Here is a 15,176-nt window from a genome sequence, read left to right on the forward strand (position 1 = left end):
AAGGTTTATGTCAGTCTGCCTTTTCCCCATCGATACGTTTCCCGAACGCTGCGCACCATAGGGAGTTAAAAAAAAAAAAAAAAAAACAACGCGCACATTGCGCAAAACTCTGAAACAAGAGAAGTGGGACATAAAACGGAGAGACGAACTAGATGTGAATTATGGCATAAATACAGAGAATCCGACGCTGAACAGTGAAAAATCAACACATGATGTGAAACACATGACGATTAGGAGGCGCAGCAGGTGATGAGTGAAGATTACTGATGGTCAATAAACGATAAAATAAAACTAGCAACAGGAAAGAAACTAAAGTGGACATAGCAATAAACCAAGAGAGGATAATACTAATCAAATTAAACTAAATGGAAATGAATGAAGAACAAAATGCAAGAATAAACTAAGAAACTAAAGTAAATACAGAGGAATAAACTGGTATGGCAAGACCTTTAGAGCAATAATTAATACAGAGGACTGTATGGCAAGAATAAACAGACACTATTTCCACATAAAAGGTAAAATAATATTGTTGAAATGTCATGGGTTTGTTGAGACCACATCTGGTACTGAGAATAAATATATCTTACAGACCATAACAGTAAAGAACTGATCACTTATTTATGTTTTTAATTAGATTTGATATATTTATTTCTTCAATATTATTTTTCATGTCAGTGTTAATGTCATGAGGCTGATGACTCCATGACACTTTCAATTTGACTCATTAGGATTTGATTAAGAACCAGATTTGTTCTTTGTAATTTCTGTCTAGTAAAACTATTAATCTATAAATCAATAGGTCTATATAAAGATATAATCCATGTTTCTGTCTCATATTTGTATGGCATTAAAAGGATCTGGAACTTTGTTTTTCCACTGAAAGCTCTGGTTTGCACAATAAATGCCATGTGGGTGAAATTTTATGGATGATACTCAGATGTCCCATTCTCCTGAAGGCAGCACGGAGCTGCTCCACCAGAAACCGACAAACACGGAAGAGAAGAATTGTTTTGATTAATGTAGTTACAGTTCTATCCATGTTTTAATGTTGCAGAGCTCAGTTGTTTTGCAAATAGTTCAAAGTTTAAACTGGCATGTTGTTCATCTTTTATCTGGTCATTTTGTGGAATATTTAACAAATAGAAAATGGCACAGAACAAGAATATTTTTCCACACTGATTGGCTGCTGTTAGGCCTATACATTTTAAGTTGAATGTTCATTGCACTTTTCATAGATGCCTGTGAAAATAATTTCTATTCCCATGACCTCTTTGTTCTCTGGGAATTTATTTTTAATGATAAATACAGAAACAAGCATAAAAATCAAAACATCTACAATAGTGATAGTAATATTAAAAATAAAATAATAGTCAGTGTAAAGTAGCCTACAAATTCTTTGGTGGGGGGTGGTGAGGGACCTGGATAAAGGCTAGGGGGGGGGCTGGGCCGAAAAAGGTTGAGAAACACTGGTCTAGACGCAATCCTGTTTGTTTCATCATTCCACCATAGAAAAAAAAATACTTCAAATTCTTCATAAAGATTCATTATATATTCATGTTTAAGATCAGTTTATATGAACTTCTGAGGGGGAAGAAGGCATTGGGGACACCCAGGCACCACCATCACAATCTTAAATCCTGAAGCTGAAATTCGCCTTACTGCTTTGTGTCGTGGTTCGCCTGATCAACCGCCTGAGTAGGTGGTGATTTGCACGAAAAAAATGAGGGGCTGCCCTCAGCGGAAGTTCAAAAAAAGAATCAAGAGAGGGGAAACACAGAAAGAGAGAGGTACTTCAATCAAAGGAACGTAAGCCCTTTGAACACGACAGGATGAGAATCACAGTGGCACCATAATGAGCATGATTGTGTTTATAATAACTGGGTCTGTTTCTGTGTCTTAGTGGTTGGTGGTTTCTTTTTTTTTTTTTCTTTTTTTTTTCTTAGGGCGGTCCAGTCCCTTGGCATGGGAAAACCAGGGCGTTGCCCACAATCTGACCCTTGACGGGGCAACACCCAGAGGTCAACAGGAAGTAAACGGGCCGACGTATGACACAGACGGACACAGTTCAAACCGTGAAGGGTTTTTCCCTCTGCTCTTCAAGACTCAAGCTTGATCCAGTCTCAACTTTAGACAAAGTAAAATAAGAGGGTTCTTCAGAACTTCTGGCCTGTCTTCACAAGTCAAGGCCTGCTGGGTGTCAGGCTTGATGAAAAGTGGAAAAAGAAAAATAATCCTCTTTGTTTGCTTCTGTTTTAGCCTTTCTAATCTGGATGAGTGGCTTCTCACTGAGCGTAAATTTGCCTGTCTTTCTATCTGTCATCACTATGTAACTTTAGGGAGCTGCTGTCTGCCTCTCTTGTTTCAGTTTTAAAGATTTACACATGTAATGCATGTGATGATGCTCAGAGGATGAGCTGCAAAGACGTGGATCTTTTTACTCAGCAAATGAGATGACAGCTTTGTCCAAGCTTAAAAGTCCAGGCTGCATCTGAATAGTCCATATTCAAGTCTTATATTGGTAACAACAGCATATGCAAGTACACCAATTTATTTAATTTTTCACACATCTGAATTTCCCCATGTACACTTTATGTAAACTCTGACTTATTATTTTTTAAAACAGCTAAGATATCAACCTACAATGATGCGACTGTGACTTCACAGACAGACAGCTGATTAGCATTTTTGTATTCAGATAACAATCCCAGTTTCAGATAAAGTCCTCGCGTGTCGTCTGGTTTTCTTAGTGTCCTTTGTTGTCTCACTGAAGTCAACTTCTCAGGACATTCCACTGAAGATTTATGGGGGCTCCATATGGGCTAGAGTGCGACTCATTATGCACGGACGTGACACAAAGAGCAGACATACTGAGTGAGTTTGCTGTGAAAACAAGCGGGACGAGCAGGCTGGATCTGTGCGTTAACCTCCAGGAGCCTTCAGCGAGAGCTGCACAAGTTTTAGGGAGATTAACCCATTTGTCAAAGAACTCATCATCGTACTGAGTGATGACAGACAAAGGACAGCAAAAGCAACCATGTGTGCCCAGAAGATTGTTCTGCCCGCTGATTAATGCAGACACTTTTGCGTGCCCTTGACTGAAAGACAAGGGACTCGCAAAGTTTCCGCTGCAGCTGGAGAAGTTGGGTTTTGTCCTAATAAGCCTGGAATCCTTTCATCCAAATAGTTTTAGTGTGATGTTCCAAAATAAGAAGACTAAGGCCAAACTTGGAGGCGATTCTGGACATCACATGCTGGAAGTTATTCCTGGAGAAAAACTTTAATGTCAGAAGCTCCAAATAAAATGCATCCATCTTACACATGCTTATCACAAATTACATCAAATACAGCTCTGGAAAAATTAAGAGACCACTTAAAGTGATCAGTTTACCTGATTTTACTCTTTATAGGTATATGTTTGAGTAAAACGAACATTGTTCTTCTATTTTATGACATGTCTCCAAAATTAAAAGTAAAAATTGAATATTTGTGTGAATACTGCACAAAACGAGAAATGGTCAAACTAAAAAGATACAGTATTTTCAGACCTCAATTTCATATTCATTTAGAAACAATAATAATGTTTCATCTCTTTAACTATGCTTTTCAAAATAAAATAAAAAAACACTGCTAAAAACTTTTTTGAGAAAAAACCCCTAAATCCTTAAAATAAATTGATCTGTTATTGTATAACATAACAGATGTTAGCTTAAATGTATCACATTTTATGTTAAATTTTATTTATTCATTTCTTTCGCAAGGTTGGAGCTGATTTTCTTCCTCAGACTCCTTGATAGTCTCTCAGGGCGTTTTCACACCGTTAGTTTGTTTACTTTGGTCCACGTCAGTTTATGAATTTGTTAACTTGTAATGTTTTTGGGTGGTTTGGTTTCTTTTCACACAGATAAAACTCCAAGTGACCGTGGGAACGTTTGGTCTGTTTATCGCTCGGTTGTGGGAGAACCAACTGTAAATATGGGAAGCAGATGGTGTGTTCATCTCGCTACTATTTCATGCAAAATTATCAAAGGAGTTGAATATGGCTTCACGTTTCACAGAAAAGACACACCACCGTTAGTTTGTTGTACTCTACTGCATCCCACAATGCAATGCATACGTACAGGAAGACATTTGGCTCAGATTTGCACCGTATACCTGGTAGATCTGTTTGATTGAGGTTGAATCACATTTGTATGTAACCAGGTGAAAAATGGGTACCTGTGAAATACATTTTGCAAATCATGTTTTGCTTTAATTTCATGCACATAGTTCTTCTTTGTGCCAGACAAAATGTTTCAATTACATTTATTTTATAGGAATTATTAGGCAACGTAGCAAATATTTCGCTGTGGGGCCTGTGGGGGTGAAACATGGGCTCAAAAGAAGGGGCCATATGGGAATGTTTGTGGGTTTTATATATGTTCAATATTGCGCATGTGGATTTGATGCAGGGCTGAAATGTGTGCTAGGTGGACCCCACAGATGTTCATGTTGCCCCTCCTGAGCCTATGCATATATTTCCCATTAGTCATCCATTTAAGACCCACAGAAAGAGCTTAATTGGGTTCTCCCACATGCTTGACCTGGAGTGGGCTGCACATAAGATGCCTATTTGGCAATAATACAATTTCAGTATCCATTTAGTCCACCAAAACAAATTATATAAGATAATCATATTTGCTCAGTATAGTGAAGAACTTATGGAACAATGAAATTTCTGCTGTTGCCTCCATAAATGTTGCTGTAGAAGAAGCAATTCAGTTTCCCATTAGCTGCAGACAACAATCAGATGCACTCGCTCTCTTCCACTTAAAATAGATTCTTCCACTTCGATGCCATCTTTTTACCAGAGTGGTATAAAAAGAGAATGCACAAAAGCAGAGATTGTATCCGTGCATCTAGCCTTGAAGAAGTAGTGAAGTTGAAAACAGGAACGGCAAACTGCCTTCATGCTGAGCAAAAAGTCTGAACTCCACCCTTAAGATCTGTCTAAAAATCTGCCTGAATTCATAAACCCAACATAGATTGAGCTGGTAAATCAACAACTTATCTTCACAAACAAGGAGTAATAATAGTTCATAATATTCAGTCCTTTTTTAACATGTCCTTTCTGAGAGAAAAATCTGTTCATTCTCTAAATGACTCATTGTTATTTCCAATGCTAACAGCATCATTTTTGTTCCTGCTAAGGTAATTGTCTGTAGTTTGGAGAGCTTTATGGCAAAAACAAGTGCTTGCTTCTGAAGCAGTAAGTTAACTCGATGACTAACAGAGAGTCAATTTAACCTCAGAAGACTAAACTAACTAGTTTAGTCTTCTAAACTAATTAGTTTAGTTTTTGGCCACATTCACACAAAAATGGCCAATGTGTGAATTTAAAAGACTAAATTCACTAAATTCAATATCGCATAACGGTCCCATATTCACACATTGGCCACTTTATTAGGTACCCCTTGCTGAAATCAGACTGGACCCCCATTTGCTTGCTCTGACCTCTGCCATCAACAGATTATTTTTTTCCACACAACTAATGTTCAATCCGTATTTTACTTTAAGTAAACCCAAGAGTCAGTTATGTGTGCAAAACCCAGATAACAACAAAAAGCCAAAATCTTATAAGACACTCATCAGAATAAATGCCCAAATGTAATCGGCACAATAATTTTATACCAAATGTTGCATCCAAGAAGGAACGTCTAATAGCAGCTCACTGAGCTACAGCGCCTGCAGTGCTCCTGCAATGAGAGCAGTTCGTCTGGAGGACTGTCTGCTGCACAGAAGCTCACCAGGAGGAGAGGTTTCCGTCTCCCTCTACAAACCGGAAAAGCTCCAGGGACCACAGCGCCCACATCTGAGACCCAGACCCAATGCATCTTCTTCCCAGTATGCCCACTGACACCCCCCATCCAGAGCTCAGAGGGCTTACCGACACACTAAATCCCTTATGTTAAAGTCTTTAAAAACCCGCTGTCTCTTCGGCGACTGACGCTCCGTCACGATCACCTCCGCCAACACAAGCTTGTGTTTCTTCCACAGCCTGAAGAAGGTCTGTTATTATGTTTCTGAGGCAGACGAGTCATAGTATCCATCCTTCGTGTGCACACTAACAAGGATCCCTCTGTCTCAGAGGTCAAAAAGGTCAAAAGAGACAGACCATAAACTGAACTGTATCAGCTGCGTTTACAAGTTGAGGAAAAGGATTGCGTCGATAGAGAAATGCTGAATGGGTATATGAGGGAGAGTTATGGGCCCAGTCACAGGCATAAAGTGGTGTGTGTGCTGTTTAATGTGTGTGTGTGAATGGTGCAGAAAGGGAATGTGAGACCTTTTGACACTCCTAAAATCTTGAGCAGGAACACTGAAGGTTCACAGCCTCCAGACGGTTTCAGCTGCTCGACATCTGAACCTCACTGAAAACTTCACTTCAAATCAGAGTCAAGATAAAAACTTACATGAAGTTAAACGATTTGTATGAACAGAAAAGCGATTTTTTTAAAGACCTGACAACACTTAGCGCTGTCAACGTTAGCACTTTATGTGATTAATCTTAAAAGTTTAACACAGTAATATTAGACCATGTAGATTGACTGCATTACCTATTTTAAACTAAAGGCCAGTTTATAGATTCCAAATTATGTTTGAAACAAAATGATTTCTTTTAAATCTTCCTGTAAAAACCTGGAAAACTGAGATGTTTGGATTGAGACAATAGACCACTTAAACATTTTGAAAATGTACATTTTCACATTTCCATCTATGCTTTTAAAAGTTCAGCATAGCGATTAATAATAATTAATATACAGATCTAGAGTTTGATTGATTTGACTGACAGAATTACAATATCATCAGATTCATCATATCTGGAAAGTAAGTTTTGCACCCAGTGCATCAGAAAGATGGCCTGGCAATTTAGAACACTTTAAACTTGCATATAAACTTACTTGCCACTTTATTAGGTACATCTGTCACTACCTCTGACCGCAGCAGAAGGTCACAGCAGCTGAACAAGAAACTGAGGAAAAACACTGCGTGGTCTGATGTTTCCCAAAGCACCACATTTGGATTTATTACAAAAAACCTCTCCCAAGAATAAAAATGGGCCAATTTAGATTTGTATTTTGCAATATAACACATTTTATTCTCACAAAAATCATAATGTGAAGTTTGGCGTATCCAGAAGAGTAGCGGTATCATTGTCAATTGTTTTCAACACAGAAAAAAAAAAGACAACAGCATGGTTTTTATCCCATTTAGCCCTCTGAATGCTAATTTAATTCTTCCAGACATGTGATTTATATCTTGAAAATGCACATTTTCAACATTTTTCACCTAATAAAAATAAAGGAAATTAAAATATTTTGTTCAGACCCTTTAAAACATGCACCACACTCACAAACAGTCATTTTTAACATAGTGGAGCATTATTCCTCGCTATAAACATTGCTACAAGCGTTGTGTGGTGAAATATTAATGAAACAATAAAAGTTTAAGGCTCTTCACATCATTTTTTATAGCACCAGCACCACTGACGTCAGTTTTTGCATCACAGGCGCCACAAGCTTCCCTGTTCCAAGACTTTTTAAGCACATTTTCTTTAGCCCGTGTTCCAACATGTCACTAAAAATACGCCATGATATTGTTAATGTAGAGATTTATGGCTGCATTAGGCGACAGCTTTGTTTGGGTGATGCGGCACTTTGCACTTTTCTACACATTTCACACACCTCTTTGAAGGCCCTGGAAGTGAGCAGCAGTGAGCAGCTCTTCTTCCACCAGAAAATGAGACAAAAAAAAACAAAAAAAAAAACAAGGGAGACACAACGTGCATGAAGTTCCAACACATGGAGCCAACTGGCAAGGCAAAGCTAAGGATAGTACGGCAGGCTGGCTTTTCCGCTAGCCGCAGCCATTCTCGACCTTAGTGTGCAGAAGAAAATTAGTTCCAGGAGGCAGAAGTCCATTTCAATTCAGATAATTTGAGTTTGAAGTTGGTCTTATTTAAAGAATTGACTGTATATCATAAAAACTATCTTGTGTCTTAAAGTATTACTAACTTCCTGTGTGCCAAGTTTTGGTGGTTATTTATGTTTCTTCAATATTCCATCCTGATGTCTACAATGCTCCAGAAACAGCCCCACAAGGTAATGCTACCACCACCGTTCTTTAAGTGTTCTGGATTCTCCCAAATAACTAACTTTTGTTGTTTGTTTTTGTCTCATATTTCCATATGATTTCTTTCCAAAAAGAATTGGGTCTATCCTGGTGGGAAACTGCAATTCCAGTCAAACTTGAAGGTGTCAAGTTTTCTCAATCCATGTTGATAAAAAAGAACTTGCTACTTTGAGAAAGGTGACACTGATGTTCCAGCATTTTGCAGTTTATGACATTTTTGGGACTGCATGGCTGCACTGCTGCCTTGCAGCGGAGATTCTAGGTTCAAATCCTGGCCTGGTGTGTTTCTGCATGGAGTCCCTGTGCATGTATGGGTTCTGTTTGGGTACTTCCTTCCACCATCCAAATACATGACTGTTAGGTTAATTGGTCTCTCTAAATTGCCCTTAAGTGTTAGTGTGTGTCCCTGAGTTGCCCTGTGATGGTATAGACATTGGAAGGATTACATTCCTGAGCTTTAGTGGTTTCTGGATTGTTTGCGAACAGTTTGAGTCAAATGGTTGAAACTTGTTTCCTACAACAGAAAAATAATCCCAAACAAACATTAACACTGATTAAAGAACAGATAAATCAGGTTAACATTAAGCTTCAGGAATGACCTTCCTGAAAGCTCTCACTGCAGTCCTGTTAAACTGCCCAGACTGAACCAGGAAACTGACTAACAGAAAGAAACTCTAAGCTGACATCCTCTCTTTATAGCCTGGAGAATCAGTGAAGACAAATGGTGCATATCGCTGCTTTGTGAAAGCTTGCTTGTATTTGTAGGTACAAAAAGCATAAAAAGAACCTCAACTGTGCCTTTAATTTCTGCCACATGATCTCCAGGATCTATGCAACACCTGCTTTCAATTTCAATTTCGATTCTAAGAAATAGTCTAAGAATGTAGCAAAAACCTTGAAGCAAAATTCAAGCATAATATTGTCAAAGATTTAAATGCCTTAAAGTCTGATTAAAAGCAACAGAAATAGTCTCTTGTGCTGCTTCAAAGACAGAATGCTTGAACACATCAAAACACTGATTTTGAAATAAGTGTGTGCAAACTCTTGCAATGCTGGTAATTCATACGAATCCTTTCATCAAACAGTCAGCAAGAAAGCACATGAAGTTGATTTACCAAAACGTTCGAGAACTCTCAGTGGCAGCAAGTAGAAACAGGACGTTTTGCTCAGCGCTGCACAGTAACGTGGAACACATCGCATTTGCTTCATCAAAAAAAAAAAAAAGCTGCCACATTTTCAATTACTATAAGATCATGCATATTTTCTCACACACATAAGACTTAGACACACACATAATCTCTGTTTCACCACTGACCTCGACTGTTAACCCCGAGCAAGACCAGTCATGGTTACAGGGAAACATCAAGAGCAAAATAAATCTCTTCTGATTAACCAGCTTGGGCTTGTTCAGGCAACCAACATCATGAGCCGCATCATTACCGGCTTAGAGAGCAACTCAATTATGGCTCATCCTGACAGCTCTGACAGGAATCGGCTTCCCCTCGTGTGTACATTTGGTGCGAACGGCCCAAACGAGTCGCCAAGAGAGCAACCGCAAGGATCGTTCTAACCCGAGATCATGTGGGATTTTCTTTATGAAGCATCTGGGAACAGGTCACTGTGTTATATTGGGAGAATGAGATTTACAGATGTTTTCGTGTTATCAAATTCCTTGCAAAAGTATTCAAGCAATTAAAGATTTTCACGTTTTGTCGCACTGTCAAGTGGATGGAGAAGGATATAAGGATTAGAGTGAAACTCTGATAACTGTGACGTAAAGTTGCTTTCAGCTCCACTGACTGAGTTATTTCAGAATATTTCTCAGCTTTGCAGATTTAGAAAGTGACATGTTTGCCCATTCTCCTTCCTGCTATTGGCTGCTCCCACTCTTGGGGGAAACATAAGATATCACATCATTTGTTTACTGTTTATCAGCTGATGTTACTTTCAAATAGTTAAAACAAGACGACACGCTCTGTTATTCAAAATCCAAATATTTCTTTTTCTTTCTTTGCTCCTCCTGTGAGGTTAAAATCACAGGAGCCATAACAACACCATCATGACATATAATAATTACAAACAACGTTAATGATAGCATGTCACACACAGAGTAGCTTAGGGGGCCCCAAATGAAAATCTGCTGAGGGCCCCAAAAAGGCTTGGTCCAGCCCTGATGTGGCTGCTTCTGGTCAGTCCTCACTTTGCAACTGAATTTTTTTTAGATTTTCAAATGATGGCTTAAACAGTAATGTTTACAGGTTGGTATATTGTTGTATAGATTAACGCTACTTTAATCTTCACCACAACTTTGCCTCTGGTCTGTCTGCTGTTCATCATTTATCCTTCCACCTTACAATTGTGTGGTACTTTGCTTTGGTCTAGCACACCAAATCTCCATAAATTGAAGCTTGTGCTTATAACTTGACCCCCCCAAAAAAGCACACAAAAGTTCAAAAGGTAGGAATATCTTTGCAAGGACCTGTAGGTGGTATAAAAGTAATTTAGTGCCCCACTACAATCATGCTGCTGCAAAGCCTTGGATAAACGTATGCGTGTGTGTGCGTGTGGGTGTGCTTTTCCGCTTGTGTGGCCGCAGCACAAACTCAGTGATGTTTCTCCCTTCTGGTGAAAAACATTTATTAGACTTCTGCTTGATGCAATTCTGCAGTCTGCCGGGACACTGGAATCTCTCCGGCTTAATCGTTTTAGATGCACTTTCACGAAAGCAAGAGCAGCTGGCTAGCGCTGATAAGATGATGCACGTCTCGGCTGGAGGAGTCAAAGAGAAATCATCACCTGCTGAAGAATTTCTAATAAATGAATAGAGGCTCTAACCTTTTGGTCTCAGTAAGATCGCAGATGTTCTGTGGGTTCTTGTAACAGATTATCGTGCTTGTCTTGTTCCTCAAAGTAGAAAATCCACTCATATTTAACCAATTCTGCTTGACTGGATTTTTGATCAAATAAAGCAGCATATGTGTTTCATCCTTTAACTTTTGATATTTACATCCACTTAGACACTTTATTTGTCCAGACTAAACATTTTAACTCTCTATAATACAGCCATAACCTGCATTTACACCGATTTATTTCACATTATTGAATTATTGTTTTACTGTACAGCAAATGTGGCACAGCTGACTTAAACTAAACATGAACTGGGTTTTTTTTTCTCTCTTTCCCCCCTTCGTAGTGTTATGAGGGGAATGCCATTGCTTTAAATACTTTGTTAATACATAGGTACACATGGGAGCACTTACGCACTGGCCCAGATGGTGGACCCTCTAATTTGAAATCCAAGGCTATAATTAAGAGACAAAAAAATTAAAAAGGAAAGCTCGAGGATTTGCTGCTCCGACATGAAACGCGGCGTAAATTACAGCAAAGCGGAGCGCGGTTTGTGCGGTCATCATTATTAGATATTCACATTAAAAACAAAACGCACTCCGGGAGGATCCGGCAGGGGACTTTGAAGCTCTGCGCACAGACGCAAACAATTTCTCTGCCTTTCTCCTGTGTATTAATTTGGGCTCGGTGGCGAAATAAATGGATAATATCAGATGACTGAGGTTCACTTCGGGACTGACCGATGTCTGGATGGTTCAGTGAGATTAACAAAAGCCAGCCGCGCTGTGCGGGCTGTGTCTGTGTCATTATGGAAAGTAGAAATATTCTGCTTCCATCGTTAAAAAAAACTAAAAATGAGAAAAGCTACAGATTGCTTTGAAGTTGTTCAAGGAGAGGAGGTAAACACGCCAGGATGTTGCAGGAAAGTGTGCGTAAAAGGTGAAGTTGTATGTCAAAATCCTTGTCTGATTGATTCAAACTGAAGTAATCATTTTAATGCCATATAACACACACACAAACACAAACATAGTATGTTTTTAGATTAATGTGCGCTAGTTACATAGGGCTGACTGAGGTGTATGGAGACTAGTCATCATCGAAGCGTCCCATCAGATCAGTCACATTCACCTTCCAACTTTATCTCAGCTGATCTTCCTACGTGCTTTCACTTCAACTTGTAAACATCTTAACCAAACACTTCATCTGGATGAAGTCAACTAGCTGCTGATTCCGATTTAAAACCATCATCTTCACGCGTTATGATGTGTGTCATTTCTTTTAGACTGCAGCTTCACCGGCGCGTAAAAAGCATAACTTTGTCGCATTTCATCTGGCCCAACAGGAGAGCGGGACAGCTCCACTTACCGCTGTCGAAATGACGAAAAGCCGCCGATGTAATAAAGCCAGCCAGGAAAAGCGCAGAGGTGGCGCTCCAGGAGTCCATGGTGCGAGTTAAAAAGTCTGAAGCGGCTCTTCCTCTCAGGTGAAGTACAGCCTGATGCGCACGCTGGCGACCGGCTTGCTTGGCTGGCAGGAGGCTATAGGCAAGAGTCGCTTCACAAAAAAAAAGTGTCTGAGCGTCACGGCAGGTACTTCAGCCGCAGCACAACTCTGACACCGCGGAGACGAGAGCAGATAGTAGAAACCAGGGATCCTATTTCCACGCCATGTGACAGGAAATAGGGGCAATGGATTCAACCTGCAGCGCTAAAGAGACAGCAGAGTGGAACTAGGAGGAGGAAAAGGAGGTGGAGAGAGGAAAGAGGGTGGAGGTGCGGGGTTTGGGGAAGGGGGGGAGCTGCGGTGCAACAAGCTGCAGGTTCAAGCAAAACGGGATTTAAAGAACCTTCATTCAGAAATGACCTGATGGTGAGATTTAAATCACTGTAAACCCTAAGTCAAAGGTCTTCAGCCCTTAACTGTTGTCACGTGACTTGTTTTTATGTATAATTTGTTTTGTTTTTAGCGATTTTTGTTTTTGTTCCGTTTTTGTAACGTGACCTTGGGGGGGGGGGGGGGGTGTTGTTTTTATGTGCTATTATTATCTTTTGGTTTCTGATGTAATATTGTATGTATGGATGTGACACACAAAGGCAAAGATGGGCTTAAGGTATGAACAAGAGACTCCAAGAGACCAAAAATGCTCACTTGCTCATGAATGCAAATATGTTGGGTTTTTTTTTACTATCTCTTATGATTCTTGATATTGTTAAACATAAATCAGTGCAGATGGACTGTAAAATTCCTTGTCACAAAGTAAAAAAAAAAATTATTTTGCATGTGACCCACCTGTGTCTATGTCCATTTTACCATCACATAAGTTGCAAAAGAAAGAATTTATAACATCCATCCATTTTCTTTACACCCTTGTCCCTCAGTGGGGTCAGGAGGGTTGCTGGTGCCCATCTCCAGCTAGCGTACCGGGCGAGAGGCGGGGTCACCCTGGACAGGTCGCCAGTCTGTCGCAGGGCAACACAGAGACACACAGGACAAACAACCATGCACACACACACACACACACACACACACACACCTAGGGGCAATTCGGAGATGCCAATTAACCTGACAGTCATGTTTTTGGACTGTGGGAGGAAACCGGAGTACCCGGAGAAAACCCACGCATGCAAAGGGAGAACATGCAAACTTCATGCAGAAAGACCGGGGCCGGGAATCGAACCCAGAACCTTCTTGCTGCAAGGCAAAAGCTCTACCAACTGCACCACTGTGCAGCCCAGAATTTATAACAAAAAAATATATAAAAGGAGACCAATTTGAGTTGATCTGAGCTCTGTGGTATAACTTGAAGAAGTTTTGTATAGCAGTGTCCTAAAGGGTGGATGGGTATTCTGTGGTTTTAGAGGTACTACTCCAAAATGACCTAAGGTTTACTGCTATGGCTCATCTTAAGCTTCATTTGTTGTTACTCTCAGATACGGCATTTAACATGTCTTGGCCGTAACGCATCGTAAGTTGAGCTACCATTACATTGTTATCGTCTTCCACCAGTTTTTCCATTCTCCTCCGGTCTCTGACGTCAGCAATGCATTTTTTGTTCACTCAACTGGATACTTTCTCTTTTTCAGACCGTTTTCTGTAAACCTTACAAATGTTTTTGTGTGAAAATTCAGTAGATCAACACTATCTGAAATCTTCAGATCAGTCTATGGTGGTTTAAACAGTGCTATGTTCAAATCCCCTTTCTTCAGACGGAATATTTGCAAGAAGACTAGACGTCTAAATGCACCAAGTTGGCTGATTTTGGCTGTTTGGTTTAACCAGCAATCGAAGAGGTGTATCCAAAAAAGTGTCGCACCATCAAATCAAAGCGGCAAATCCAGGTCATTGTAATGGAGAATATTAATAATAATAATAATAATAAATACATTTCTCTCACAAGCTTTGAGTCTTGGTGAGGACTCAAACTAATCAAGGTCCATTATATGTGGAAACCCCTGCTGTGTCAGATATACAGTCACTGCTCAGACAGTCGGTTAAAGCACCTAAGCAACGCTTTTTAAAAGACACAGAAATGAAAAGGGGGGAATGTATGTGAAGAATTTACACATGATTCTGTCACTGCAGCAGCAGCAAAACAGATTAGAAGGAAAAATATGAGATGAGGACAAAACAGGAAACATACTGGCATTTCTTTGGGAGATAATGACTTGTTTGCTCCTGTTACTAATCAACGAATCCACTAATCATAAAACATATTGTCTACTCCTCAACTGGTTCAATGAAATGTTGATCTTCTACATTTAAGACAATGATTCAAAAGCGGTCTCAGTTTCAGTTGCACCTTTTTAACTAGTTACATAAAATATAATTATAAAATAATAAATAATAATAACCCCTATGTGTCTTTTCTTTCAAGACACATAGGGGTCTTGAAAGCTTGTTTTCTTTTCTTTCCCTTTTCTTTCCCATGCACTGAATCTGAACTATGGGGGAAACAGCGCCCTCTGGTGTCTCAAACAAGCGCCGCCCAGCGCTGTGAATGAGCTTTTCCAAGCCAAAAGCAGCCACGTATCCCAAAAATAGACTCCCAGTGATGATCTCACCAATCCTGGAGAGTCAAAAAATAAATAAATAAATAAAAGGGCTCAACATTTATTTTGCCAAAACCAAGCTGGTTGAAATGAGGCGCAATAGGAAAGTAA

The 15,176-nt window shown here is 39.7% G+C and overlaps 1 protein-coding gene across 2 annotated transcripts in view; it reads right to left on the reverse strand.

The window, feature by feature from the left end:
- The window catches only part of kremen1 (kringle containing transmembrane protein 1), a 75,728-nt gene extending 62,997 nt beyond the window's left edge, over positions 1–12,731 (reverse strand). For both annotated transcript variants that reach the window (XM_008417855.3, XM_008417853.3), the window contains exon 1: positions 12,382–12,731. In XM_008417855.3, coding sequence (XP_008416077.1) covers positions 12,382–12,460 — 79 coding nt within the window. In that variant the 5' untranslated portion in view covers positions 12,461–12,731. The remainder of the gene's footprint in view (positions 1–12,381) is intronic.
- Between the last annotated feature and the right edge of the window lie 2,445 nt (positions 12,732–15,176).

The sequence above is a fragment of the Poecilia reticulata genome, chromosome 9, assembly GCF_904066995.2.
Source record: "Poecilia reticulata chromosome 9, P_reticulata-male-v2, whole genome shotgun sequence".
Taxonomy (NCBI): Eukaryota; Metazoa; Chordata; class Actinopteri; order Cyprinodontiformes; family Poeciliidae; genus Poecilia; species Poecilia reticulata.